This window comes from Mauremys reevesii, linkage group 1 (assembly GCF_016161935.1).
Source record: "Mauremys reevesii isolate NIE-2019 linkage group 1, ASM1616193v1, whole genome shotgun sequence".
Lineage (NCBI taxonomy): Eukaryota > Metazoa > Chordata > Testudines > Geoemydidae > Mauremys > Mauremys reevesii.
Genome location: NC_052623.1, coordinates 52,676,354 through 52,704,040, shown reverse-complemented (window position 1 = coordinate 52,704,040; position 27,687 = coordinate 52,676,354). Strand labels below are relative to the sequence as shown.

General features: G+C 38.7%; 1 protein-coding gene across 4 annotated transcripts in view; it reads right to left on the bottom strand.

The window, feature by feature from the left end:
- Positions 1–27,687, bottom strand: part of FRY (FRY microtubule binding protein) — a 385,515-nt gene that overhangs the window by 188,656 nt on the left and 169,172 nt on the right. For all 4 annotated transcript variants that reach the window (XM_039535002.1, XM_039535008.1, XM_039535030.1 and 1 more), the window contains 5 exons: positions 22,372–22,425; positions 9,389–9,528; positions 4,251–4,341; positions 3,768–3,847; positions 3,574–3,654 (listed from right to left, as the gene is read on the bottom strand). In XM_039535002.1, the coding sequence (XP_039390936.1) occupies positions 3,574–3,654; positions 3,768–3,847; positions 4,251–4,341; positions 9,389–9,528; positions 22,372–22,425 (446 nt within the window). The remainder of the gene's footprint in view (positions 1–3,573; positions 3,655–3,767; positions 3,848–4,250; positions 4,342–9,388; positions 9,529–22,371; positions 22,426–27,687) is intronic.

Below are 27,687 nucleotides of genomic sequence, written 5' to 3'. Positions count from 1 at the left end.
ACTGTGGTTTCTCAGATACCACAGAGTAGAAAGTAACTGATGGTAAATGCTGATTTTTTAATGGCAACCACAATATATTTTAGATGGTGGTGGTATTATTTGACATACATTGGAAACTGCAACTTTACAGTGTACTGTGCCCAAGGACATTTAAATTACTCATTGTCATCCAAAGGCCTGGAACAGAATTCTACTATGATAAAGGTTACAATTTTTAATTCCTTGTTGGTAATTCCACTCTAACTTTCTATTTGAGATTCAACTTAGAATGATTTCACATAGTAAACAAGAGATATATGATATAGTAATTCCCTCAAATCTGTTGTTCAGACATTATACTTTTTTATCTATTTCAATTTACTGCAGAATAAACATTTTAAAAAATCGAATATAGATAATAATGTAGGCAGAATCTTTTAAACAATTATTTAAAACACATTAACACCACCAATGTTAATGCAGTTAAAATGGCACAAATCAGGCTGAAAATACACTCCTTAATATAGGCCCTGACCTGCAAACATTGGATCATGCGAGTACTCATATGAGTAGTTTAGTCATGAAAGTAGTTGTATGAGCAATCTCAAAGAAGTCAATGGGACTACTAATATGTGTTAAACAAATGTATGTGCAGGTATTTTCAGGGTCAGGCCTATAATGATTAGATTAATTAAAATGTTATGGAAGCTTAGGTCAGAAACTTATATAAATGAGAAAATGATTCTGCAACTTTTTCTTCTAGATGAACTTTTATGAATGTGGAGATCCCAACTAATTTCCATAGGACTCCATGCAAGTGAAGCAGTATGCCGAGGCACAGGAAGCTGCAAGATCGAGGCCTTATTGTGTTTCCACAAAAACACCTCTTATTTACACATGATCACTTTCTACAGTTCAATGACTTATCCACCATGAGAGTACATAATTATTTCATATGTACTCTCATGTCATCTGTTTTCCTTGTAATTCAGTAATCATTCAGGAATCCTGGCTCAATAACTAACTAACGGAATTTAAATGTCCTGATGACTGTCTTACTGATGAATATTTCTATGAATATTATATTGAATTATTAAACAAATGTACTTTGTACTGCCCATGCCCCTTTTCTGTTTGCTTTCTTTAAACATTTATGCAATCAAGTTTTACTAGTACAGATGCTTAGCAAATTTTAAGCTTGTGGGCTTGAATATTTGTAGAAAGTGGGCTTCAAAATGTACTTTCTGTGAGCATTCACACCAGGAAACCAGTGATAGGAAACAATACCATGAGACTTATGTGATCTAGCATGAGCAAGCAATTCAGTTTTAATTTTGGATTTTGTTACTTCATGTAGCAAGCCATTGAGTATATGAAACTTCTAAAAAAAAAAATTGAATAATTTTGAAAAATTTCAAAAAATCTTGATCTATTCACAATTAGCCCATGAATAAAATAAGAGGTAAAAATGTAATTAAAAAAAGCAGGATAGGTGCTTCTTTTTTATTGTTGTGCTAGTAACTGCTTATGGCTCTGTTTACTATTAAACAGAATTCAGAACTGGAACCATAAATTAAAAACTGTGGAGAGGAAAACACAGGGAGGAAAACAGGTGAAAGGGACAGAGGTGGGCAAGAAACTAAACACAGAAATTAGATAGGGGAAAGAATGAGGAGGCATGGGGAAAGAAACGGACTTCCTAAAGGAGAATGGTACACAACAGTCCTGTGTATCTTTTTAAAACAAAACTATGTAATCCTCTATACATCGCTATTACTGTGTTCAGCAATCATATGAGCTTACTTTCTTCAACCTCCCACACAACGTCTCCATGAGTTATTATTTCTTTCTGTTATTCTTGTCATGACTTAAAACCCAGTCTTGCAAACACTAACAAGTGTGAGGCCTGCTTCCACAAACAGCCCCCCTGACTCTAATATAATTAACAATGTATATTGTAGGGATAATAAAGAAGGTACTAACAGTGATTCCCCCAAGTGACAGTGACCCCCCAGTTTCACCAAGTACAAAAATCTTTTAGTTCTTCTGTTAAAACTTGTAAACATTGATTGTATCTGTCCTGTGAAAGATACTCTATTACTATGTAAAACTTACAAACAAGTTAATAGACTTTGTTCTTGATGTAAACACTATGCTAGCCTTAAGCTGTAATTGATACAATGTAAACAAACAGACCCCCACCCTCTGTGATTACAGGGCCGGGAGTCTCATATGAATTAACACACACTCCAAAAGTGGTGGAGACAGTACATTAAAATATGGTTAAGATATGGAATGTACGTTAATGAATGCTTAATGTGCATGAATGGTTAGGGAGGTGCCAGCCTAAAACGGGAGTATCCATCGGACGAAGAACGTGTCAAGTGGACCACCAGACAACCCCCGGAGGGTAAACTGGGATCCACCCCATCACCTGAAAGGATGAAAAACACAAACTTTGGACAGTGTAAAGCCATTGAGTCAGCAACAGCAGGATGAAACAGCTCCCATAGAGTAACATATGAATTAATTCCTATAAGAATGAACTCCAAAGACTGAGGACTTTGAGTCTCTGGTTCTGCTGCCAGCCTCCAGGAGCATCAGGTGCATCTGTCACAGACTCGGCTCCATCCTCATGACCAAGATAGTTGGCATGAGCAACTTCTAGCCTGGTAACTATAACACCTATACAGAACTTGAATGAATGATTGTGTGAATGAGCGTGTGTGTGTGTGTGTGTGTGTGTGTGTGTGTGTGTAAGGAATAAGTAGTAATAGGAATAAGTAGTCAAACAATGTTGTTTATTTTTATCTTTTGCCTTATTATTATATTTACAATAAATGTGGCATCTTTGCCTTATTCCTCTTAATAAGATCCTGCAGGTTTTTATTATATTGGTATAACAATATTAACAAAGAACAATAAAAAAAATGGACAGAAACAAAAGATAAATAAAAGAACTAGCAATATAAGAAAAGAATATGTTAAAAAAGGGAATGGAAAAAGAAAAAAACGCTTGCAACTTTAAGATTATTAAACTAACCAATATTTTGCTTCATTCATGTTCATTTCAACCTAAAAATAACTTTGACTATTTTTGACAAAATAGCAGCAGGTCCCAAAATTATCTTTGTGACATCAGTATAAGCTCCAAAAAATGCACCACTTAAATTTAGTTCTAAACTGCAATAATTGTGAACATTTAAAAAAATGTTTCCATGACTGGGTATGGGTCATTTTTAGCTTTGCCAAGTTAGGGAAAGAATAGCACATAGTAGAAAGACTCATTTAAATTAGGTCTCTCCATCCCTTTAGGCTTTCCACAGATAGCATCTGTGATGAAAACTAAAGCTGTTGTAGTCTGGTTGAATTTAGTTTGAATTGCTTGACTGGATGCAGAAACCCAGTCTGCACCTTCTGTGATTCCATAGGCTCCCATGCAGTGGAACATTTTGGAGAACAGAGTGCTAAAGTGAAATGATTTACAGTTTCTTTAAACTATAAAATAAAGAATATCCAAATATCCATGTTTCCAGAATGATAAAATTAAAATCTCTCAGATTTCCAACAGGCAATGTATTTAAGTATACTCACTTAGCTTGTGCTAGCACACCTATTACTTCTGCATACAGATCTGCAACAATGTGCATGTTTCCAGTGTTAGGACCAAGGTACCTAGCAAGAAATAAATCAGATAGTTGAGAAAGCACACTGCTTTAACGAGTACAATTTTATTAAACAATTCAGCAAGCAATTCTTTTTGTGTTTTGTGTGGGAAAGAGCCTTACCCTTCTTTATATTTAAAGTGCTTGAAAGCCAAGTTAATAACATCATGTACCAAACTGTCTATGACAGGATGAAGTGGAATCTGAAAGTACAAATAAAACAACTGCCATGTGAATATTAAAGTTTACGCTTCATACTTCAATGCCAATATTATTTTTTATATCGTCCCTTAATAAATATTATACTATCTGAAAGTTGGGCTAAAAATATAAAGACAGCTTAGTACTGAAGAGAAATATGTCATCTCTGAAAAATATGGCAAAAAGAAGTCCATATTAATACTAAGTTCAATAAGATGTTTCCCATATGTGGAAAGAGAGGACAGAATAAACAAACAGTTGGTTTAGAAACCATTTCTATGCTAGACTATTTATGTTATACATATAAATTAATAATAATTTGAAAATTAGCCTGAGAGATGAAATACTGTACAACTTCACAATCATTTACTTCTTAAAGAATCATTTATTTTAAGGATCCCATACCTGTTTCAAAACTTCTATTAATACTAAAGAAAAAATAAAATCAATGGCTAAATCTCTTCTTTCCATTAGATAGTCTCGCTGCTGTTCATCACTGCAAAATCAAAACAAGAAATAAAACAGTAGTGAGACATGTGTCTTATTTTATATAATAGGTCTGCATAAATTATAAGTATACAAATAATCATAAATTGGGTTTTAGTTCCAGTTTTTCAAACTATAATCCTAAATTAAAAAATGAAAGGCAGTACAGTGACAGTCTCTTAAAATCTAGAATAAATAGCACAAGTACAGACCTGTCACATTCATCTATTTTCAGAAGTCGACATGCCCTCCCTTCACTTCCTCTCTCTGTTTCCAGCTCCAGAGACCCATGTTGGCGCTTTCTCCCTCAACTCTCAGGTACTCCATTTTCTCTTTTTATGCTCTAATTGAGTAATGCTGAACTGAAATCTAGAGAGTGGATTTTGTATTTCGATCTCACTCTCAAGGTCACTGTTTATTAAATTATCGATGGTTTTGAAGGTGGAAACAGTACCAGAATGTTGTATTAGTCAAAAATTATTTTAGGTCAAGATTTTCAAAAATAGGAGCCTGAAGTTAAATTCCCAAATCCAGATTTAGGTGCTTGCTTGACACCCAGCAGCTCCCATTGAGATACATTTTTTAAACATGGGTACCTAAAGTCAGGTACCTAAATCCATAGTTAGACACCTAAATCATAGGCCTGGATTTCAGAGGTCTGAGTACTAATAAATCCTGCTGAAGTCAAAGACCATTGACCAGATATGTATTTAATTGGCTAACTTTACACACTCAATTATGGAAAATTTGCCTTCTGCATTTAATTAGGGGTGAATGATAGTTTACTGTGTCATACTGACTAATGTTCTGTACTAAAAATTTGGGCATCGAAAGTATATATACATAATGTTGATGAATAATTTTTAGTCAGTGACAAGAAAATGAGACTCGCAAGAGCCTCAGGCAATGTTTAAAGATTATTTTCAGAAAAGATTTGTTTGGCCTGGTGAAATTCAGTATCTTTTTCATATTCCAGTCAGATAGCATTAGAACTTAAAAAACAAGAAAAGAAAAAAGCCTAGTAGTATCAACAGCAACACATTATATTTTATAATCACTACTGATTTTTGCTTCAATTGTAATCAAGTTCCCAAGAATAGAAAATCTTCATGCTGGCCTAGTAGCCAGACATGAATATCTAAATGCCCTGTAGTTACAGAGGTGACCTTGCAGGATTTTTCATAAATAAATACATAAGAACATAAGAATGTCCCTACAGGGTCAGACCAATGGTCCATCTAGCCCAGTATCCTGTCTTCCGACAATGGCCAATGCCAGGTGCTTCAGAGGGAATGAACCGAACAAGTAATCCTCTCTCCATTCTGAAAATTGACCATTTAATCCTACCCTTTGTTTCCTATCTTTCATCAACCAGTTACTGATTCATGCATGGGCGGTGTGTCGCATAGGCTGGGGGAGGCTGTGCCTACCCAAACAACCTGGCGTGGCCCCGCCCATGCTCCTCCCCGAAGCCCTGCTTGCCCTTCCCAGTTTGGCCCCAGCCCAGGCAGGCTGCTGCCTGCTCCTCTTCAGGGAAGCAGTGTGCTGAGGCTAGGGTTGGGGGGCCAGGAAACTAGGGGGCCCTGGGCACTGGGGCCACGTGGCCTAGCACTGTGGTGGGGAGAAGGGGCTGGAGGCACTGGGGCTGCCCGCCCTTTGCTCAGGGCCAGGGGGCTGCACACCGCCCACCAGCTCTGTGCTCGGGGGCCGCACGCCCTGTTCTCAGGTGCTGGGGCTGCGCGCTGCCTGCCTGGGGCTGTGTCGGGGGAAGGGTTGGTGGCCGTAGGGGGGGGGGCGGTCCAGCGGGAGAAAGGGGCTGAGTCCTCAGGTGAGGGGCGGGGCTGTCTGGGGGCAAGCCTCCCCCAGCCGGTGGTTCACCGCCACCCATGGATCCATGACAGGACCTTCCCTCTTATCTCATGACAGCTTACTTTGCTTAAGAGTGTTTGTCAAAGGCTTTCTGAAAATCTAAATACACTATATCCACTGGATCACCCTTGTCCCCATGCTTGTTGACATCCTCAAAAGAATTCTAGTAGATTGGTGAGGCATGATTTCCCTTTACAAAAACCACGTTGACTCTTCCCCAACAAATCGTGTTCATCTATGTGTCTGATAATTCTGTTCTTTACTATAGTTTCAACCAATTTGCCTGGTACTGAAGTTAGGCTTATTGGGCTGTAATTGCCGGGATCACCTCTGGAGCCTTTTGTAAAAATTGACATCACATTAGCTATCCTCCAGTTATCAGGTACAGAAGCTGATTTAAATGATAGGTTACATACCACAGTTAGTAGTTCTGCAATTTCACATTTGAGTTCCTTCAGAACTCTTGGGTGAATACCATCTGGTCCTGGTGACTTATTACTGTTTAATTTATCAATTTGTTCCAAAACCTCCTCTAATGACACCTCAATCTGGGACAGTTCCTCAGATTTGTCAACTAAAAAGCATGGCTCAGGTTTGGGAATCTCCCTCACATCCTCAGCTGTGAACACTGATGCAACGAATTCATTTAGTTTCTGCACAATGGCATTATCTTCCTTGAGTGCTCCTTTAGCATCTCGATTATCCAATGGATCCACTAGTTGTTTAGTAGGCCTCCTGCTTCTGATGTACTTAAAAAAAATTGGTGTTACTTTTCGAGTCTTTGGCTTGCTGTTCTTCAAATTCTTTTTTGGCCTTCCTAATTATATTTTTACACTTCACTTGCCAGAGTTTATGCTCCTTTCTATTTTTCTTAATTTAACTTCCACTTTTTAAAGGACAATTAAAAGGATTTAAAGGATATTGTAAAGTATAATTAAAATTAAAACATAATTAAAAACACCACATTTGTTTTTGAGTGATTTGATGTGGTATGATGTGGGGTGAAGAGATATTTCGAACATATGGAAAGATTAATGGTGTCTCTTTCAACTTTCATTTATGTGACAGCTATTATATACCAGTTAATTCACCCATGTGCAGTTAATTGTTAGCACAATAGGGTAAAAAGTAGGTTTAATATAACATGAAACTGAATTTTTGAACAACTAAGAAGTTAGCAAAGAGTCCAAGTTAGCATGCTTATTTGAGGTTGACTGTTTCAACATCTGATTGGATAATAAACAAGACATTATCTGTCTTTTCTATGCCTTAAACTGGTTGAGAATCCACAAGAAGCCAGCATCCTCTTTCTATATCTTCCTTAGCTTTCTACTTTCATTATTTATTAATGCTAACTGCATGCTGGATGTTATATAAAACATGTACAAGAAATGGTCCTGCTCTGAGTAGCTTCCAATCTAAATAAGTGTTTGCTCAGTTTTAAAGTATATTGAAAAGCTGTAATGAGAAAAATTGAACTTTTAAGTGTATGGCTATCAATCCCCAAAAGTCCAGTCCTGTATCCTTTCTCAGTCAAAACTTACACTGATTTAAGTAGGGTATTTTTCTGAGACAACAGTAAAGGTCAGCACAGTTCTCATGTATATGAATAATCCCACTGACTTCTACTAGGCTACCTGTGCTTAAAATTAACCATGTGCTTAGTGCTTTCATTGATCAGGATGAATATAAAGGCTATGCGATCTGATTTGCTAGTCTACAATAATCTGAGAAAATCCAGTGTATTTTTCATAACAATCTATGAAATGAAATGCTAATCTTATATCCTCATTGAACAACTGAAGTTCTAGCAGGACCCATAGCTCCAATTGACTTCAATAACTATTGGCCACTTTTCAAGCAGTTGTAGTTTTCAAAGAATAAAATTGTACTAAAACTTCTCTCTAAAAAATTCTCTTCTAAGAGCAGACCTCAGATACAGGCAATTATCTAGTTCCCTAAAACACAAGAATCAATTACATCAATGAAGTTTAGGTAGCATTATTGGGTTTGTTTTGTTTTGTTTTGAAACTTCATTAAGGCAAAGTTACAATAGAACATTAATACATCATATATTACTTATTTGGGATCAGGTTAATATTTGCTAGAGCAGTGGTTCTCAACCAGGGTTATGCATACCCCTGGAGGTACACAGAGGTCTTCCAGGGGGTACATCAATTCATCTAGGTATTTGCCTAGTTTTACAGGCTACATAAAAAGCACTAGTGAAGTCAGTACAAACTAACATTTCATACAATTAATTGCTTTTCCACTCTATATACTATACACTGAAATGTAAGTACAATTTTTATATTCCAATTGATATATTTTATAAGCAATTTTTCAGTAATAGCGTGCTGTGACACTTCTGAATTTTTATATCTGATTTTGTAAGCAAGTAGTTTTTAAGTGAGGTGAAACTTGGGGTACTCAAGACAAATCAGACTCCTGAGAGGGGTACAGTAGTCTGGAAAAGTTGAGGACCACTGTGCTAGAGCTCTTCAAGTGAGCTATTTGCAGTGTTTTGGTATATGGATATATGCATATGAGAAAGCAAGTATGCAACCTATTGTGTTTTTTACTGTTACTTAGACCATCTGTTCTATTATTGTGAACAAGTAGCTTACTAAATCTATAACAATCCTGCTCTCTGATGTGCCTGGAGATTATTGTCAGTACAGTACCTTCTCACAAAAGTAAAACAGACAGACACAATAGATGAAAAGCACTATCTAAATAGCATTCACAAAATTCAAAATGGTGGTGAGGACCAATACTCTGGTTGATATGGGATCATCCAGGAGCATAATTTTAATTGTAAGAATATTGCACTCCTTCAGGTGGTCTGGGGGTGGACTCCTATAAACTTGATGTGAAGAATAAAATGATAGTATGTTATAATACAGGTAGGTAGTATTTAGAGCCCAAGAATCTTGAGAGTGCCCTTTAAATATTTAGACATTTGTTTTGCTTATTCAGCTAAAAAGTGATTATTCAAATTGATATACAAAAAATTGATTTCCTGAAATTCAGAAATGTCACCCAATACGAGAATTTTCCTGAAATTCCTGTTTTCCAAAATTTCAATGCCTGAAGAGCCACTTAAATAAAAAGTAGAACAGAAGCTGAACACTTAAATGTAATACATTACATCTTTGAATCCAGATTATGTTTATTCAAGAGTGTACCTTTTGGATTTAGTGCTTGTTCTTGGTCTGTATTCATGAGATTCATCTTCTATGCCATTTTGCCTTTTATACCAATCAAAAAGTGTGCGCAGAATAGAGGGCAGGCAATACTCTGAAAGGGAGCTCATTGAGCTTATTACCTATGGGGGAAAACATAATAATTCAGATAGTATTCAAGCTTTATCTTCTCCTTCAAAGAGTGCTGTAAGTTCATACTTAGAGGTTAAACTCGCTCTTGTTTTTATCTCCATTTGAATTTTTTATTTTTACCACCAGCAATGCACCTTAATATTCTTTATCCACACACACACAAACAGAACTGTAAAATGGTTTGCACTTCTATAGTGCCTTTCATCTAATATCAAAGTGCATTAAAAACATTAATTACATCTTGCAACAACTTGGAAAGAATCTTTAAGAGGGGAAGAGCTGTTTCCGTATACCTGGCTGCCGTGCAGAGGAGTTGAAAATGATCACCACAGAAATCACAGTGGACCACTGTGGGACACTCATGGAGGCCAATTCAGTTGACTTACAAAACACTGCGTCTACACTGCCTCTCTGTCGACCCACCAACATTGAATTAAGTGATACACCTCTTGTGGAGGTGGAGTAATTAAGTTGATGTAACAGGCGAGTTAAGTTGGCAGTAATGCAGACGCATATATTATTAGGTCAACATAAGGCGTCTGGAGTTGCTCTAAGTTTGTGGTGTAGACTAGGTCTAAATTTTTATACGACACTCCCCACCACAGTGTCTGAGCATCTTCCAAGGTAAGGAAATATGTCCATTTTACAGATGCATGAATTGCTGAACCTAGACATGATTTGTCAGAGGACTTGCAAAGTGATGAGCACTCTGGCCCTGGACCAAAAAAGAAGTGAAGCATGTGCTTACCTTAAAATGTGTGAGTAGTGTCATTAACTCCATTAGGATATCCACATGCTTAAGTTAAGTGTCTAGTTAAGTGCTTTGCTAGATCAAATCCTGACAGTTCAAAGCCTTGCAAGATCAAGCCCATTGAGTGTCAGTGACTAAGTCAGGAATAGACCAAAAGAGGTCAAATTCCCTAGTCTAACACCCAACCTAACAACATTGCTCCCAAACTGCAGTAAATTTATTTATAGCAGCCTTTATGGAATGACACAACTCATTCATAAATGCAATTTAACCTAAATTTTGATGTATTTCATTATAAAACAGCAGATTACTTAACCTCACAGTCATCTTATGAGGCTTAAAGTTTGTGAAATGTTTTCAGGATGAAATATGCTAAGTATTATTACTATTTTCAATTGTATTCAGACATCATGGACTAGAACAAGGATCGGCAACCTTTGGCACGTGGCTCACCAGGGTAAGCACCCTGTCAGGCCAGGCCGGTTTGTTTACCTGCCATGTCTGCAGGTTCGGCCGATCGCGGCTCCCACTGGCCGCGGTTCGCCGCTTCAGGCCAATAGGGGCTGTGGGAAGCGGCGGCCAGCACATCCCTTGGCTTGCGCCGCTTCCCGCAGCCCCCATTGGCCTGGAGCAGCGAACCGGGGCCAGTGGAAGCCGCAATCGGCCGAACCTGTGGACACGGCAGGTAAACAAACTGGCCCAGCCCGCCAGGGTGCTTACCCTGGCGAACCACGTGCCAAAGGCTACCGATACCTGGACTAGAACTTATGGGCTAGAATTGAATCATGTTAAAGAAAAAAATTACACCTATTTCCTGTGTAGAAATAGTACATTTCTACAAATGTATTATTTTTTCTAGAAAAGAATACATATATCAGTCCAGCTGTTTCAACACATTTTATGATTTGATACATGAAACCAATAACTGGAAGTTGGTATGAAGACATTGTAATTTGGTGTAGCCTCAGGAGCGTTCAATGATAAAATATTACAGTAGTTCGCATTAAATTATACTAAAGCCCTGAAGCATAAGCATTCAAATAAGCATGTAAAGGATATAAATAATATTGTCAACTCAAAATGCTAATCACTATCAATTCAGGATCCTATCAAATTACAGCTTAGACAATTTTATCTTACTTTCTAAAGCTTGAAAAAGTTATTTCTGCAGAATGTCACACCAATTTTTATTAGTCATAAATAATAATTAAAACAACACAGGTTGGGGCAGAGTATAAAACTCATGCAGAGATCCTATTTGCAGAGCACCCATTATACATTTTGATTCAATTTTTTAAAGGGGAAGGTGTAGGAACATGGAAACATTGTTCTCAATTTAAAAATATGAACTTGCATGAACATATTCAACTTTGCATTGAATTAAATAAAAAGTCAATGAGTCCCTACCCCTGACACTTTCAGTGGCTTTCAATTGTCATATCAAACATACTGTAACAAGATGTGATGCTTCATAACAATAAAGTACCTAGATTGGGAAATGTATATAGCAGAGAAGAAGCAAAATTAAATTATGTTTTCTATGCATTCCAGAGAGAAACGTGTTTTTCACCCCAGTTGTTTATAACACGTCCTTTTCTAGTATAGCTGCCATTAATGTTTATTATTAATTAATATAGCACTATAAATGTACATGACACTTTAAAGGACCTGTAAAAAGACAAGGTCCCTTCCTCAAAGAGTTTACACATCATCCATCTGAATACAATACACAGAAAGAGGCCAAATATGAAAAAGGGCAGACACACCATTAATGAGCATGTCACCATAAGAAAGCTTTGTGGAAGAGGTGTCCTTTTATGAGGGATCTGGAAGATAAAGAAATTTTGGGTGCATGGGAAGTGAGACAGTTCATGAGATAGATCATGAGATAGATTAGTGGTACTGTTGATGTCTTGCTTTTCTTTTTTCTCTCCCTTTTTTTTTGTATTTTTAGTGAAAAGCTAGTTTTAAAAAAAACAAGTTCATATTTTCACTATATACTTTTACATAGACTTCTGCACTGCTTAGGTTGGCACCAGGTCATAATGCCACATAAATGAGCACCCAAAGCCACTCTGCCAACTGAATCAAGAAGTATCAGTTGCAGAGCTCTTTATTTATGATTTCCTGCAGAACCAAGCTAAACCCTAAAAGGCAAAATACTTTTCCAAATGAAGTTTCTTTCTCCGATTTACTACTAACTCTGATTCAACAGATTTATATTATTCACTTCAAGTTTGCACAAAACGTTCACCACCAGGAGTTACTTAAAGTTCATGACAAGCAATGGGAAAGCCGCAAAAAGTTCCATTCCAAACAAATTCAAAAATTTTGGTATCTGTCCAAAGCTTAACAGAGTTATCTAGACCTATTGGTTCTGCAGCATCAGGCTGGAAATCTCATGAGAACTCTCGCAGATTTCAGCATAAGAACGACCATACTGGGTCAAACCAATGGTCCAACTCATCCAGTATCTTGTCTTCTGAAGTGGCTAATGCCAGATGCTTCAGAGGGAATGAACAGAACAGGGCAGTTTTGAATGATCCATACCCCGTCATCCAGTCCCAGCTTCTGGCAGTTGGAAGTTTAGGAACACCCAGAGCATGAAGTTGCATCCCTGGCCATCTTGGCTAGTAGCTATTGATGGATCTATCTTCTGTGAAGTTATTTACGTTTTTTAACCCAGTTTACTTTTGGCCTTCACAACATCCCATGGGTTCCACATATTGACTATGCATTGTGTAAAGGAGTACTTCCTTTTGTTTACTCCTGCTGCTTATTCATTTCACAGGATGATCCCAAGTTCTTGTGTTATGTGAAGGGGGTGAAGCACTTCCGCTCCTGGTCCCAGCCAAAATATGGAAGCCCAGAGGAATGCAAACATGGAAAAAGTCAACTACATTAACAAAAAACTCCTAAAATGGTTGAGTCAATTTTGTTTCAAGCTTTGGTGAAGGTTCAGGAGCAAGGCTGAGCTTATTTGAAGCAGTTGGCTCAACTTTGCTCTAGTCTAGACTTCAGCAAATTTCTTGAGGAATTTATCTTTAGTTTTTAAAAGTGATTGAGAGCTCTCTCCCATTACATATGTATGTTTAATATTACCCAGTGTACTCCTACATAGGGTGTCTCTCTGGAAATTATCCACCCTACACTGGAAAGCTCAAGTTCCCTGGTATATGGTTGTTTAATAATTATTATCATACGAGCAGCACATATTGTTAAATGTCTTCTGGGATGACTGAGACAGCTGCCAAATAAATAGTAGTAATAGCTTGCTTACTCAGAAGTTGGGGACTCTTATGTATGTTCTTGCCAGTCTTTTTTACAATCACATTCACCACTGCCAAATTAGTGTCTGAGGTTATCAGGAGAAGAGCTACCAGAGTGTGGTGTGCATGCAGCATGGAGAAGTCGTGGAAGATGAGGGAAACTAATGCAGCCTTTTACAGAAGCCACACCTTTTAAAATTTGTACTTGTCAATCACACAAAGACCTCATGGAGCTTCCATTGATGGGCATTTTCAGAGCCACTTTACTGCCTGATGTATAAAAAACATGAATAATTCAGTACATTTTTTTCATTTACTTTTAAATAAACAAGGGTTTAGATCTCAGATATTGTATGTACTGCAAGAAAAGGAGAGGTTACTCACCCTGTGCACTAACTGTAGTTCTTTGAGATGTGTGTCCCTATGAGTGCTACACTTCAAGTGCCCATGTGCCCCAGGTACTTTTAATCAGAGATTTTCGTTAGCAGTACCCATTCGGACTGCGCATGCATCCTTCATGTCCTCCTGCCTTGCACCAAGGCTCCATAGGGCTGTGTGAGTGAACTGTTCTCAGTCCCAAGTCCCACAGAGGAAACTCTGAAGCACAGGGGAATGAGGGGAGGTAATGTAGCACCCCTAGGGACACAGATGTCAAAGAATTACAGTTACTGCACAGGGTGAATAACAACTTCTTCTAGTAGTGTCCCTATTGATGCTTCACATCAGATGCCTCCCAAGCAGTATCCCTGCAGGGAGGAGGCATCTTCATAATCGGGTCCAGTACTGAAGACAGTAGCGCATGGCCAGCTGATGTATTGGATCTAGAGGCATGGACCAAGGCATAGTGCTTGGAGAAGGTATGTACTGAAGATGGTGTAGTGGCTCTGCAGATCTCAGATACTGGAACATCTTTAAGTAATGCCATAGATGTTGATTGTGATGTTGTAGAGTGCACTAACACCTTAGAAGGAGTTTGAATGCTGGCCACATCATAATATGCAATAACACATTCAGCTATCCACCTTCATAGACTCTGGGTGGAGACTGTGGATCCTTTAGATCTTTCTGCAATGGAAACAAACAGGAGACCTCCAGAGTGGTTTGGTCCTATCTAGATAGAAGGCCAACACTCTTCTGACATCTAAGGTATGGAAGGAAGTCTCCTGTTTGGAATGATGTGGTTTTTGGGGGGAAACATGGCAAATGAATGGACTGATTAAAATGAAACTTGGATGACATCTTAGGTAGGAATTTAGGATGTGGACATACGGAAATCTTGTCCTTGAAGAGAGTCTACCATTAAGGCCCCAATTTCTCTGACTCTTTGGGCCAATGTAATGGTTACCAAAAAGGCCCTCTTCATAGACAAGTTCAGTAAAGAGCAGGTAGCCATTGGTTCAATAGGAGGTATTGTGAGACATCTGAAAATTAGACCAAGATCCCAAGCTGGAGTGAGGTCTTTCCCTTGAGGGAAAAGGTTCCCCAATCCTTTGATAAACCTTAGAGTTGTTGAGTGAGCAAACACTGAGAACCCTTCAACTGGGGAAGGAAAGGCTGTTATGGCAGCCATGTGAATCTTGACTGAGTTGTTTGATAATCTTGTTTTCTTCAGTTGCATCATGTAATCCAGGATAACTGAGGGTGAGGAAGATTTGGGTGCAAGTCGTGAGGTTCACCACAATGGATAAATCTTTTCCACTATTGAAGGTAAGTATTTCAGGTAGATTCTTTCCTACTGTTTAATAACACCTGTTGTACCTCTGCAGAACAGGCAGACTCTAGCTATGTGAACCATTGAGGAGCTATGCCTTAATATGGAGAATGCCTAGGTTGGGATGAAACATCAACTGGCATCCTGGAAGAAGAGATGAGGGATGACTGGAAACTTGATTGCTGGACAGAGGGACAGGTGAAACAGGTAAGGACACCAGCCAGTCTTGGCCTCGTTGGGATGATTAGAATAACCCTGGTTTTGTCCCATCTGATTTTGTCCATTACCCTCAATATCAGAGGCATTGGGGGAAATGCATAGAACAGTCCTTTCATTCCAGATAGAAGGAAGGCATCCCTCAGAGAATGGCAGTCTAGATCCCCTTTTCAACAGAACAGACAACACTTTCTGTTCATGGAGGTGGCAAAGAACTCCACTTCTTGAAATCTGCAAGTTTGAAACATGCTGTTGAATATTCTAGAGTCCAACTCCCATTTGTAGTCCCGGAAGAAGTGTCTGGTGAAAGCATCAACCATGATGTTTTGAATGCCAGGGAGGTATATTGCTGAAATGTTTATGCAATGGTTTATGCACTAGTTCAGTGGTCCCCAACGCAGTGGTTGTGGGTGCAATAGCGCCCGCCAGGGCATCTATGTGTGCCTGCGTACTGGCCGGCGGACAAGCATCCGCTGAAACGCCGCCGAAAAGCAGTGTCATCAAGAGGCATCGCCGCCAAAATGCTCACCAAGAGGCACCGCCGCTGAAATGCTGATTTTCGGCGGCATTTCGGCAGCAACGCCTCTTGATGACGTTACTTCAGTGGCATTTCGGCGGCGATGCCTCTTGACGTTGCTGCTTCTCGGTGGTATTTCGGCGGATGCTTGTCCACTGGCCACGGTCCTTGGTGGCTCGTTGTCTGGTGCCCGACACCCAGAAAAGGTTGGGGACCACTGCACTAGTTCCACAACTTCATTGCTTTGGCCAACTAGGAAAAACCTTTTAGCCAAAGTATGTGCCAGGTAGACATGCTAAAGCTTAGTCTCAGACTGAGACAGTTGAGAAGGAATTGAGGGCAGCGCTAGATAGCCTCAGTGCAGGGTACAAAGATGTGAAGGGAATGGATGCTGCTAATGAAAATCTCTGATTAAAAGCGTGTGGTGAGCATGCACACTTGAAGTGGAGCACCCATAGGGACACTACTCGAAGGTTATTTATTAATAGTTAATTATGAAGGCTAACACCAATGTGTGGATATTTCATTTTGAAAAGATATTTCATTTTGAAAGGATAATACACTTTTTGGAAAATTGTGCGTTTCATGCTAACTGTCGTGCCCATAAGGAAAAATACATAATTGACACTGAAATATCTTAGATCATAAAATTCAGCTCTATGTAGCTGAATTAGGTGTAACTGCACATTCCCCATAGTGTGTGTCACTGCTATTCTTCAAATCTCAACTATAATGATTTTACTCACCATAAAAAGTCAAAGTAATTCTTTGTAAATACCCACATGCCATACTTTCACTGGTAAATTTAGAGTGAGTGTCTTTAGTATGGATAAAAGGTCAATATAGCTTTTTTAATCTTTCTGTCATTGCTCTTTTAAGGCAGGAAGGAAGGGTGGAATTTGCAAAGACCTGGTTCTCAGAGAACAGGAAGGGAGGAAAGTCTAGCCAGCATGTTGCTTACTCAACTCCTTCATTTATGGGAAGCAAATCCAGTGGTGAGATGAATTCTAGGTCTGTGCTGTTGCTGAAAGGGAGTGTACAGATGCACAAATATGTCCTTGTTGCATGATCGTGTTATTCCATCATAAATGAACGACATACTGTACAGTTTAAGGATCTCAAGGCTATACAAGCACAGAGCTGTTTAAACCTTGTGTTCATAGAGCATTAAATGTTCTTTATGTAAATGCTTCCTTAATATTTATTTTGGCATAATTTAAAAAAATAAATTTAATGAAACTTTGCTCTAGACAGTTTGCTACAACTTATACAGTTTTTCATAAAAGTCTTATTATACAAACCAACTGAAAATGAAAGAAAATGTATTGATAGTATATTAATGACTGAATTAATCTGCATTTTTATATTTCAAATATTATTTTACCATAAAAGTGATAAATTTAACAGCAGTTATATTCACTACTAGCTCAATTTCCAATTATATCATTAATATTTTGGAACTTAGCTTCTATTTTTTTCATTTTGCTTATAACATGTTTTCATACATATGAATTTTACTGTCATTTTAATAATACAGAGTTGGAACGACTGTTTTGTCTTGCATACTGTAGGACAAATTCTGCTCTTAATCATGCTGGTATAAATGCAAAATAACTCAAAAGTCAGTGGAGTCATTTTGCATTGACACCAGTATGACTGAGAGCAGAATTTAGTCATATGTTATCTCCTTAGATACATTTCCGATACTCATAGTTATATAAGAATGCTTTTCCTTTGTTAAAGGTTTCTTGCACTTCACTCATTTTAGAGTAGGGAAAATAGGCCAAAATAAAGGTCTATAATGGAAATGTAACTATAAGAAAAACAGGCCTTAGTAAAGTAAGACCTAGGATGAAACCCTGATTCATTGGAGTCAATGGCAAAACCCCCACTGGCTTCAGTGGGATCATGATTTCACCCCTAATATTTAAAAACAAGAAGAGAAACTAAAAAAAATTCCTTCTTCAAATTATATAGACTGTAGTAGAAGATGATGTGCTGCATTTTGCTCTTATCTGAGGCAGTTACATGCTATTAGCAGGGCTGCCTGGGGGTGGGGGTGGGGCAAGTGGGGCAATTTGCCCTGGGTCCCCAGGGCCCCCCACAAGAGTTTTTTGGGGCCCCTGGAGCGGGGTCCTTCACTCGCTCCGGGGGCCCCGGAAAACTCTCGCGGGGCCTGGGCCCCCGGAGCTTCTTCCGCTCCGGGTTTTTGGCGGTAATTCGGCAGCGGGGGGTCCTTCCGCTGGGACCCGCCACCGAAGTGCCCTGAAGACCCACGGCGGGGGGGTCCTTTCACCCCAGGACCCGCCACCGAAGAGCTGGCTCTCGGCGGTAATTCGGTGGTGGGGACCCCCCGCCGCGGGTCTTCGGGGCACTTTGGCAGCGGGTCCCGGAGCGGAAGGACCCCCCGCCGCCGAATTACTGCTGAAGTTGAGGCCCCCCACCGCCGAGGACCCCAGGCCCCCTGAATCCTCTAGGCGGCCCTGGCTATAAGTGCCTTTGAGACACATAAATCACCTTCTTTCTGCAAAGGCCACACTTTCAAAAAAAGCTAATTCCCTCATGAAAAAAGGACCAAGATTCAATATGAAGAGCAAATAGTGGCTTTCTGATAATGTAGGTTTCTTTTATTAGCATCTTAGTTCTAAGCAGTATTCTCTCATGTGCACTTAAAAGTCTCCGGAAATATGTACATAAAGGGAAATTCTTAAAGCTGGTAAGGATAAAATTAGACCTGTTAGTTATGGTTTGTGGTCTCAGTTCAAAAACCAGCTCAGCATCGTGAGTTTATTGATGGGTGATTTTACCTACTTTACCTTCATTCTGGAGAGCTGATAGCTACTTTGGCACCGAGATAAATTTTAAACAAAATAACATTTATTTTTAGTGTACTGTAAATTAATTTTTGAACCTATGACCCTTGAATTTGTCTCCTGAAGTGGTTCTTTCCACATTGTTTTATACCCAAATCTGTGATTAAGGGCCCACACCAGCTCCTGAGGTCCTATAAACATAATCTCCTCATCCTTTCTCTATTGTGCACCCTTCTGCTAGTGAACAGGGCTGCTGTGTAAGACTGAAGAAGCAAAAGGGAAAAAAGGAAAACAAAGAGGGTCAATTATGGTAATGCAGCTGTTCAGGAAGATGAATGCAATCATAATACTGATGTGATTACTCATGTACTGTCTCTTGCAGACATACTGTGGAATGGGAATACTGATTTTGCTGGTGATTATCACCACATTATCCACCTCCTCAAAGTTGTCATAAACAATGGACAGCTGTTGAGCCTAATTAGCATATTGTTTAGCCTCTTATTTATATTAGTTTCTATCTTCTATTTTGATGGTTTCCTTCATTTACATTTATTACAAGTGTAAAACATAAAAGAAACAGGCTTCTGTTTTTTAGATCTGCACAGCGATTCCTCTGACATATTAGGGCTATCATATCTCAGGTTCCCCAAAAGAGGACACTGCTGGAGGGGAATGGGGGAGCTGAGAGACTATAATTCGGGTGCTGGAGGGGTGTGTGTGTGTACTTGGAGGGTTACCTGGGGAGTACTGGAGGGGGTACCTGCAGCCTTACTCTCAAGGTGGAGGCAGTGTCACTCCCTGTCAAGGTGGCAGGGCGGCAAGTGCAGGCCCAGGATGCATCACCAGCTCATCTGCCAGCACCTCCCTGCGTGACTTTCCCTCTCCCCGGGGCTGGGAGCCAGGACCTGAGAGGGCAGGATCCAGCAGCTGCAGCTGCAAAGGAGGGACCAATCAGCTGTGGCTGCAGGGGAGGAACAGTTTGCAGTTTTATAGCCCCGTGAACCCAAGTCAGCTGACATGGGCGGCCACGGTTGCTTAATTGCAGTGTAGACATAGAAGTACATACTCAAATGGCAGCCCATGCTGCTGTAGCTTTACTGCTATTCTTATCTGAATTGGCTAGATAAAAGCCATCTTGGAGTATGTCTAATCATGCTGCAGTCACACCTCTGACGGCAACGTAGACATACTTAAAGACTTATAGAATTTGGCCAAATTTGGGCAGATTTTCATGAAGATGGTAGGAGAGATACCTGAGACTAAGCCAGAGTCCCTGCTCCAAAGCACAGAGACACTAGTATTTCTATGCAAAAGAGTTTTAAGAATGTTTTAACATGGGCAAAACAATGTGTTTCTTCCTAATCTCATTCTTAGAAATGGCTATACCATTTTGGCTGAAACTTTCCCAAACAATTCTGCCTGAGGCAGACAGCTGGCCTGGAAAATTTCAGCCTGGACAGTTTTAAGGTTGTCAAAGTTTTAAGCAACTGAAAACAGGGTCTTGTAACAGGAAGTGTCAAGCATGCTTAACTACAGACTTTGCTATCAGCTCTGTCTATAATATATATAGGGACAGATATGCAGTTAGAATTGTATACAGCTGCTATGTATTTCAAAGCTTGTTTATGTCTTTATCTTTCTCCCCCCTTCGCCAGTTTCAGATTCAACACCTGTTACAACTTGGAAATGCATGGCTGGTTTACTCTAGTAAGCACTGTATGGCCTCATTAATCAACCTTGACTTAACAGGTGCTGTTCAAACTTTTATCTGTCACTGTAGCAACAGCGAGGAGATGCATAAGAATTTTAATTTATCCTAATAAAGGAACACAATTTGCTTAACCCTAAGGCCTGCAGATAATACTTAGGCTCATGCGAAACCTGCTGATGACACTACCTAATGAAGTCAATAGAAGTATTCACAGTGCATAAAGTTAAGCATGTGCTTAAGTTTTTGCTGGATTTGGCCCTAAGAGTTTATGTACTGGTGCCTTCATTATTTAATTCCTTATAACTTAATTTCTTCTGTTTGTGAGAGTCTCTTCTCTCATAGCAAGGGGAACAAGAAAATAGTCATAAAATAGGAAATTGAGATTGTAGAACCAAAAAAATTGGTATTGGGACTCAAAAGCACCTGTAGGCTTTTAAGTAATTTTACCTCATTTTGTTAGGAAAGCGATTTAGGCTGGAGCCTAGACCTTCAAGCCTTCCCTTTTAAATTAGGCCCATAATTAAAATTTTGTGAAAATCATGCTTTAATAACATTTAAGACCTATAGAATTGTCTCCATAATGAACACAAAACAGTTGCATTAAAAAACCAGATATTCTCTGCAATGTTTACAACCAAACACTGCTGCACTAAAGTCATTACAGAGAAACTGATTATAAACAAAAATGAAATTGAATTAACTGATTTTCATTTTGCAAACTGAGAAAATAAAAAATAACAAAAATAGATAAAGAGCATAGACACAGACAAGTTGCATTTTTTAAATTCTTTCATTTTGCATAATCTAAAGTATAATCAGTAACATAATTAAAGAAATGTGTTTGTTTATAAGTATTACTTTTAAGTTAACCAGATCAATTTAAAAGGAGATTCACTAAATGTATCCTAAGAATTAATTTTGTGGGTTCTGGTATCCTGCGTATACATACACTTGAGATCTTTTATTACTACATATTTTTTCTGATCTTTATCTCAGCAATGATGATTTATTTAGGACAGTAGAATTAATTTTCTTATATAAGCAGTACACAACAAAAAAGCAAAATCTAATACATGAAATTATTTATTTTTAACCAGTTCATCCCACTTGGCCCATTTTTCCTCAAATGATCTATTTTATGTGTTAATCTATTAGAGGAAGTAAATAATTTTATTTCTGTTAATTATCTTCCTTCCTACTAACAACATTTCTCTAGTGGGTATTTATTTTTGCAATGATAGGCCCCGGCCAATCCTGAAAAGACTCACATACATGTTTAACTTTAATGTCTGTGAGATCACTCACATTGCATAAAGTTAAGCATGTACATAAATTATGCATGATCACAGCCCTACTGATAAAAAAAAACTGCAATGACAAGGATTCCAAAATCCAAATCTTTTAGGAAGTGTTCTGATTTACTAACACCATAAAATAGGAATTTGGGGCTACAGCCCCAAAATAACTCTTTCATCTTATTTCTAACATTGAACCAGAAGTCCATCAGTTTGGAATGTTCCCAGAAGATATGATGTTCGTCTCACGAATCACATCAGAAAAATCCACAGGAAATAATACATAGATATTGAATGTGCGGAAAAAAAATTAGAAACTTGTAGTGACAAATAATATTAAGTTTGGAAGAAATGGAAATTACTCCTAATTCCTAAGGCAGATGATTAGACAGAGCACTTTCAGTTCTACAGCCTCAAGTAGAATGAGAGGCTTTAATTGCCTGCCTGGCAAACCATTGTACACTAGGCTAGCCTACAAATGCCCAGATTTTGTCATGGTAAACAGAAGTAACAAGAAAGAAATGTCCTTGAGTTAGATATCACTTACTTGATCAAACTGGGGATCTTCTCCTCGTTGCAGAGATTTGGTCAGAGGCTTTTCCTAAAATTAAATATTAAAAAATATATATTATTTAAGAGACACCTTTTGAGATGTTCTAGCAACACTACTATTCGATTTCTATTACCATTCTATCCAGATAGCTTCTCCCTTCCCACCTACTGTAGCGAGGAAAAGCTGTTTACTTCATGCACACGCAAAAGATGACTTATCCATGCACATTTATTAACATTGGAATAGCTCCTTTCAGTATTTTTTTCTTTTAAAGAAAAATGACTAAAATGTATTATGATTGAATAAGATTGCACTTCAATTACTCAACAGTCAACTATACAAGAGATCTGAAATTAATTCCAGTTTTCCTCCTATACGTATTGTAGGTACTGTCTTTAACTACAGGATACTTTTTTGCCAGGGAAAGTAGTTTGCAATACAAAAATGACTGCCCGGGGACCTTAAGTGGAGGGCTATTGTCAGGCCTGCCGGGGGGAGGAGTAAACCTCTTTAAGAACAGAGGCACTGATGCTGCTGCAGATTCAGAGCAGGTCAGAGTGGGGACGCTGACTCGTCCACCAGGTGACCAAAAGAGAGCAGAAATAATACAGATGCAAACCAGGTGAGAGAAGCCTCTCTTTCACTCGGACTAAGCAGAACAGCACGCACCCTCCCATACATGAAAGTGGCAAAATACCAGGTTTGCTCAGGCTCTGCAGTGGGCACTGCACTAGCAGCTGTTTTCTTGAGGGAGGGGCTGGGAAGGAATGTTTCCCTCCCGGAAGGAGGACAGGAAACACTGGATGTGGTTTTACTTAGACTGCAACTTTATTATTAACTGTCTGGGAGCACCTGGCACATACAAACGTACAGTGCAAGTAGCTCCATTTCAATATCTACCTGGGGGGCTTCGATCATCGTGGTCCCCAGCCAACCTGCTGCTGGGACCTTACCATCCCCCACTCTCAAATGAGGGTTAAGGTGGGCTGGGGGGGATTGGCTCCCTGCCATGCCAGTCATAGGAGGCCCCCATTTCTGCTCCTTTAACAGATACCTTCTTTAAATCCTTTTCACAACCATTTATCTGATCACTGTATCCTTTCCCTATGGAATACCTGCACTGGGCATCTTCCCCATGCTTACGTAATGAGTTGCAACATCATAGCCTAGATCTCATTCCATGCTCACCCCCACTAAGCCCTCACCCTCATGAACCTGCTGTGGGGAAGGTGAAACAAAAACCCCACTATGGCTTGGCGACTCTGTACATGACGTCAGCCTGGTCCACAACCCAAGGATCATGCAAAACTGAACTAATGAATGGACTGGAAAGCTATACTACATAATTTACAACAGATTTTTAAATGTGATATTTGTCCAGAAAAAAAAGACATTTTTCTTTTTAAGAACAATGAACTTTTTCTCCTATAACTTTATGACCCAGCACTCAATGGCCATTTACTGACCAATAACACAGGTATGAGGTTTACAGGAGAGGAAAAAACAAGCAAGAGTGAGTAAAGTGAAGTGACAGAACTATTGATTTGAATGGATAAGAAAAATTTTCACTGGACCAGCTTATAAAGTTATACTGGAATTCTTTCGGTGCCACCAAACTCCTTGGTTTTTTTTTGAAAGTTCTGAATTTTTTTTGTGGGCCTTGCAAACACTATGGGCCTCTATTACAAATGTGTAATCTTATCAGAGAGGTAAAATGGTTTGTGTTTAATGCACTGGAGTTGGGACCCAACAGACCTGGGTTAAATTACTGACTCTTTTACAGACTCCCTGTATGATCTTAGGTAAATCACTTCATATATCTGTGCTTCAGTTCCACATCTGTAAAACAGAGATGATACTGTTTCCCCTACCTCATAGGATTGTCTCAGACAAAATGCATTTAAGATTGTGGGACACTCAGATACTATCCCAGAGAGCGCTCCCAGACAGACAAAGAGACACGATAGGCTATTTGAAGATTAAGTTTATGGGGAAAAAAGTGGGAATCAGAAAAACATTTTAGATTTATTTAGTGGAGTCATTCTGAAAGAAATTCACTGGCACATTAGTTAATAAATGGACTCACTTTTTTGCTTATGAGAATAGTGTTTTTGGTGAATTTTTAAAATGTTAATTTTTTTTACATTTGGTTACTATATTTTATATTGTATTTCTGCAGAGAGATTGAGTGTTATGTGTAAAACCTTTTTCTTTTCTTTTTTTTTAATTAACATGGTCAAAAATAATTGCCTAGAGAACTTTGCATCCAGTAAGAAATTACAGCAGAAAAATGTCAAGTACAGGAGTGAGAATCTAGGTTTAACTTAAAAAATAAATAAATAAATAATAATAAATAATCATTTAAAATCTCAAATGATTTAAGTACATGTCTAGCTTCTGTTTCCTTATGGAATATATAAAATGTATCTATTACTTCAAATCCTTTATGCATAATAATCTAACCCTCAATTGCCCACTTCAAGTGTCCACCTCCAACATGTGTTACCCCTTCTGCTTAACAATCTGTCCCAACTTGTATTTAGTTCAGAGCCTCTGCTTCCTTCCCCAGACCTGAGAAAGAGCTCTGGGTAACTTAAAAGCTTGTTCCTTCCACCAACAGCAGTTGGTCCAATAAAAACAGTACCTCACCCATCTCATCCTGAGACCAATGTGGCTACAACAGCACTGCAAACATCTGTTACTATTGTTATTTATGCAGCAGCCTAAACATAACCAGCACTGTATAAAATGTGAATGTGCTGAACAGAAGTGCAGATAAAAGACCCCACAAGGCATGGAGGCAGATGCTTCTGTATTGTAGTATAGGATTCCCCCACCTAAGTCTGTGAGAAACTACAGGACAGGCTGAAAAATATGTGATCCCTGCAACTGTGAATTGAATTTTAAGTTATCCTGGTGAACAGTCCATGTCTCTGTGCCTGAATCATTTGTCAGCAGCCTTCTTCTCCCACTCTCCCAAAACCAAGTATGTCCCTCTTTTCCACGATCAGGAGATCTAAGTATTATCACATGCTTCAGAAAAGAATTTCTGTATAACTTTGTGCAAGCTGTTTAACCTGTCTGTGTGTCAGTTTGTTAATAAAATAGACATAATGCATGTGAGACGTAATTCATTAATGTTTCTAAAACACTTTGAGATGCTAGGATGGAAGGAGTTATCTAAGTGAAAAGGATTTTCATTTATGAATGCTATTTTGGGGAGAATATTATTTTGTATAATTTGCTGACTGATTTGATAATTAATTATGCTGATATGGTCTTAATGCTACCTGGAAACGAGGCTTTCTAAAGAGTCAACAAAGTATCCCCTGACTGCCTAGCAAGGAGAGAAATGAACAGGTTGTTTCTACTGAGTGTTTAGTCACTGCTTTGCCCAGTACAATGCTCAATATTTCCCCTTGTTAGGCAGTGGCTACTTCAATCTATAAAGTGACCTTTCCAAGTATACTGGTGGCACAATTACCTTCATTAAGAGTTTTGTGGCAGCTTATTGGCATTTGTACCACGTGTTCATTATGCCTCTTAGTGATAATACAAACAGTAACTGGGAGAAAAGGGTGCCAAAAATCATAGTACTAACCCCATTCATTTGTGCAAGGGCTCAGCCTTTCCCCACTCAACTGCATCTCATATTTGGGCAATACGTGTATTGTCAGTTGATGCACACTGAAAAGGGAGGCAGCAGACATTCCAAAGCAAATATTTTTTTTTCAAAATATAAAGGGTTTCCTCAAGATTTTAGTGAAGGGCTAGGAACAATCCAACAAATGATCTTAAAATGTGGGGAAATTTAGAAGTGAAAAAAATGTACAGAATTTTGATATTCAGTTCCCAGCTCTGCCACAGATCTGAGAGTGTCCGTGGGCAAGTCACTTCATCACTCTGTGCCTCATTTCCTCATCTGTAAAGTGGTCATAATTAATAGTAATGATAATACTAATGACAATCCCTTTCTCCCATCAATTGTCTGTCTTAACTATTTAGTCTGTGAGGGCACCCAAATACCTTTAAAAATCTTGGCCTAAGTTCTTAGGACCAGAGACTGTTTCTAACTACATATATGTAGAGTGCCTAGAACAATGGGTCCCTAACCTTAGTTGTGGTATCTTAGCACTGTTATACAAATATATACTAACCAGCACAATAATAGTTGGATTAAATGATAAAGATGGGAATGAGCAACACGGAATGGATCACTTGATGGTTACCTGTTCTGTTCATCCCCTCTGGGGCACCTGGCAATTGGCCACTATTGGAAGACAGGATACTGGGCTAGATGGACCTTTGGTCTGACCCAGTATGGCCGTTCTTATGTTTTTATGTTAGAGGATTTCAAAATTGGGAGCGTGTGGGAGCCAAAATGAAAGAAAGCTGAGGACAATACCCTTTAGGGTTTTGAGGGAAACTCTGATCCTGTAGTTGGAAAACCTATTTAAACCAAGAGGTCATGTGCTGAATTTCACTTTGGGTGGTAATTTCCTTCAGACAGAATACTCAACAGTAATCAATTTCAAAAAGCAGAAGTATTTTTTTTTAATTGAAGGATCTAATAACCCACTATAAAATGAACCAGACTAACAGTTCAACAGCTTGACATCTTGGACAATATTAGTTGCCTAAAGCACTTAGCAATTTGTCTTAGTTAAAATGTTCCCTATCATCAAATTGCTCTTAAACCATCTATCTCACTGATTGGCTTGCTTACACCGCAGCACGAGAACAAATCCTTGTTTTGCAGCTGACAATCAATTGCTTTTTGACCAAGTTAACCTTACTTCAACGCAACAGTGTGTACTTATACCTGTACCACTGGCTCTTGCCTTTACAGCTGTCAAAAATGATTATTATAAAATCTATGCTTTTCAAAAAATAAAAATGTAAACACTAATAGAATTTGTTTGCTTTCTGACCATAAACTAGAGGAGGAAAGATCCACTGTCTCAGAACTGTACGCAATAATATTCTAATAAAAGTTTGAACCACCAATGTTTGCTTACTTAATATGTCTCTGAAGCAAATAATAACCCTTTAACATCAGAAAAGGACATAGCATAAATATTTTAAGATGTATTATAAATCTCAGACTTAATTGTACAAAAAATTCAAGAAAATATAATGATTAAGTAAACAGTGTGTCCTGAATATGAGGCAGCAGCACAATGTTTGGAGAAACTAATTATAATTCAGGTCTTGCAAGTTCTGTGTTAGTGGCTCCACGTTGCAATAAAGCTTCACCCACCCCTTTGGAAATAATACTGTATAATTCCACATGAAGGCCATGTTTACACT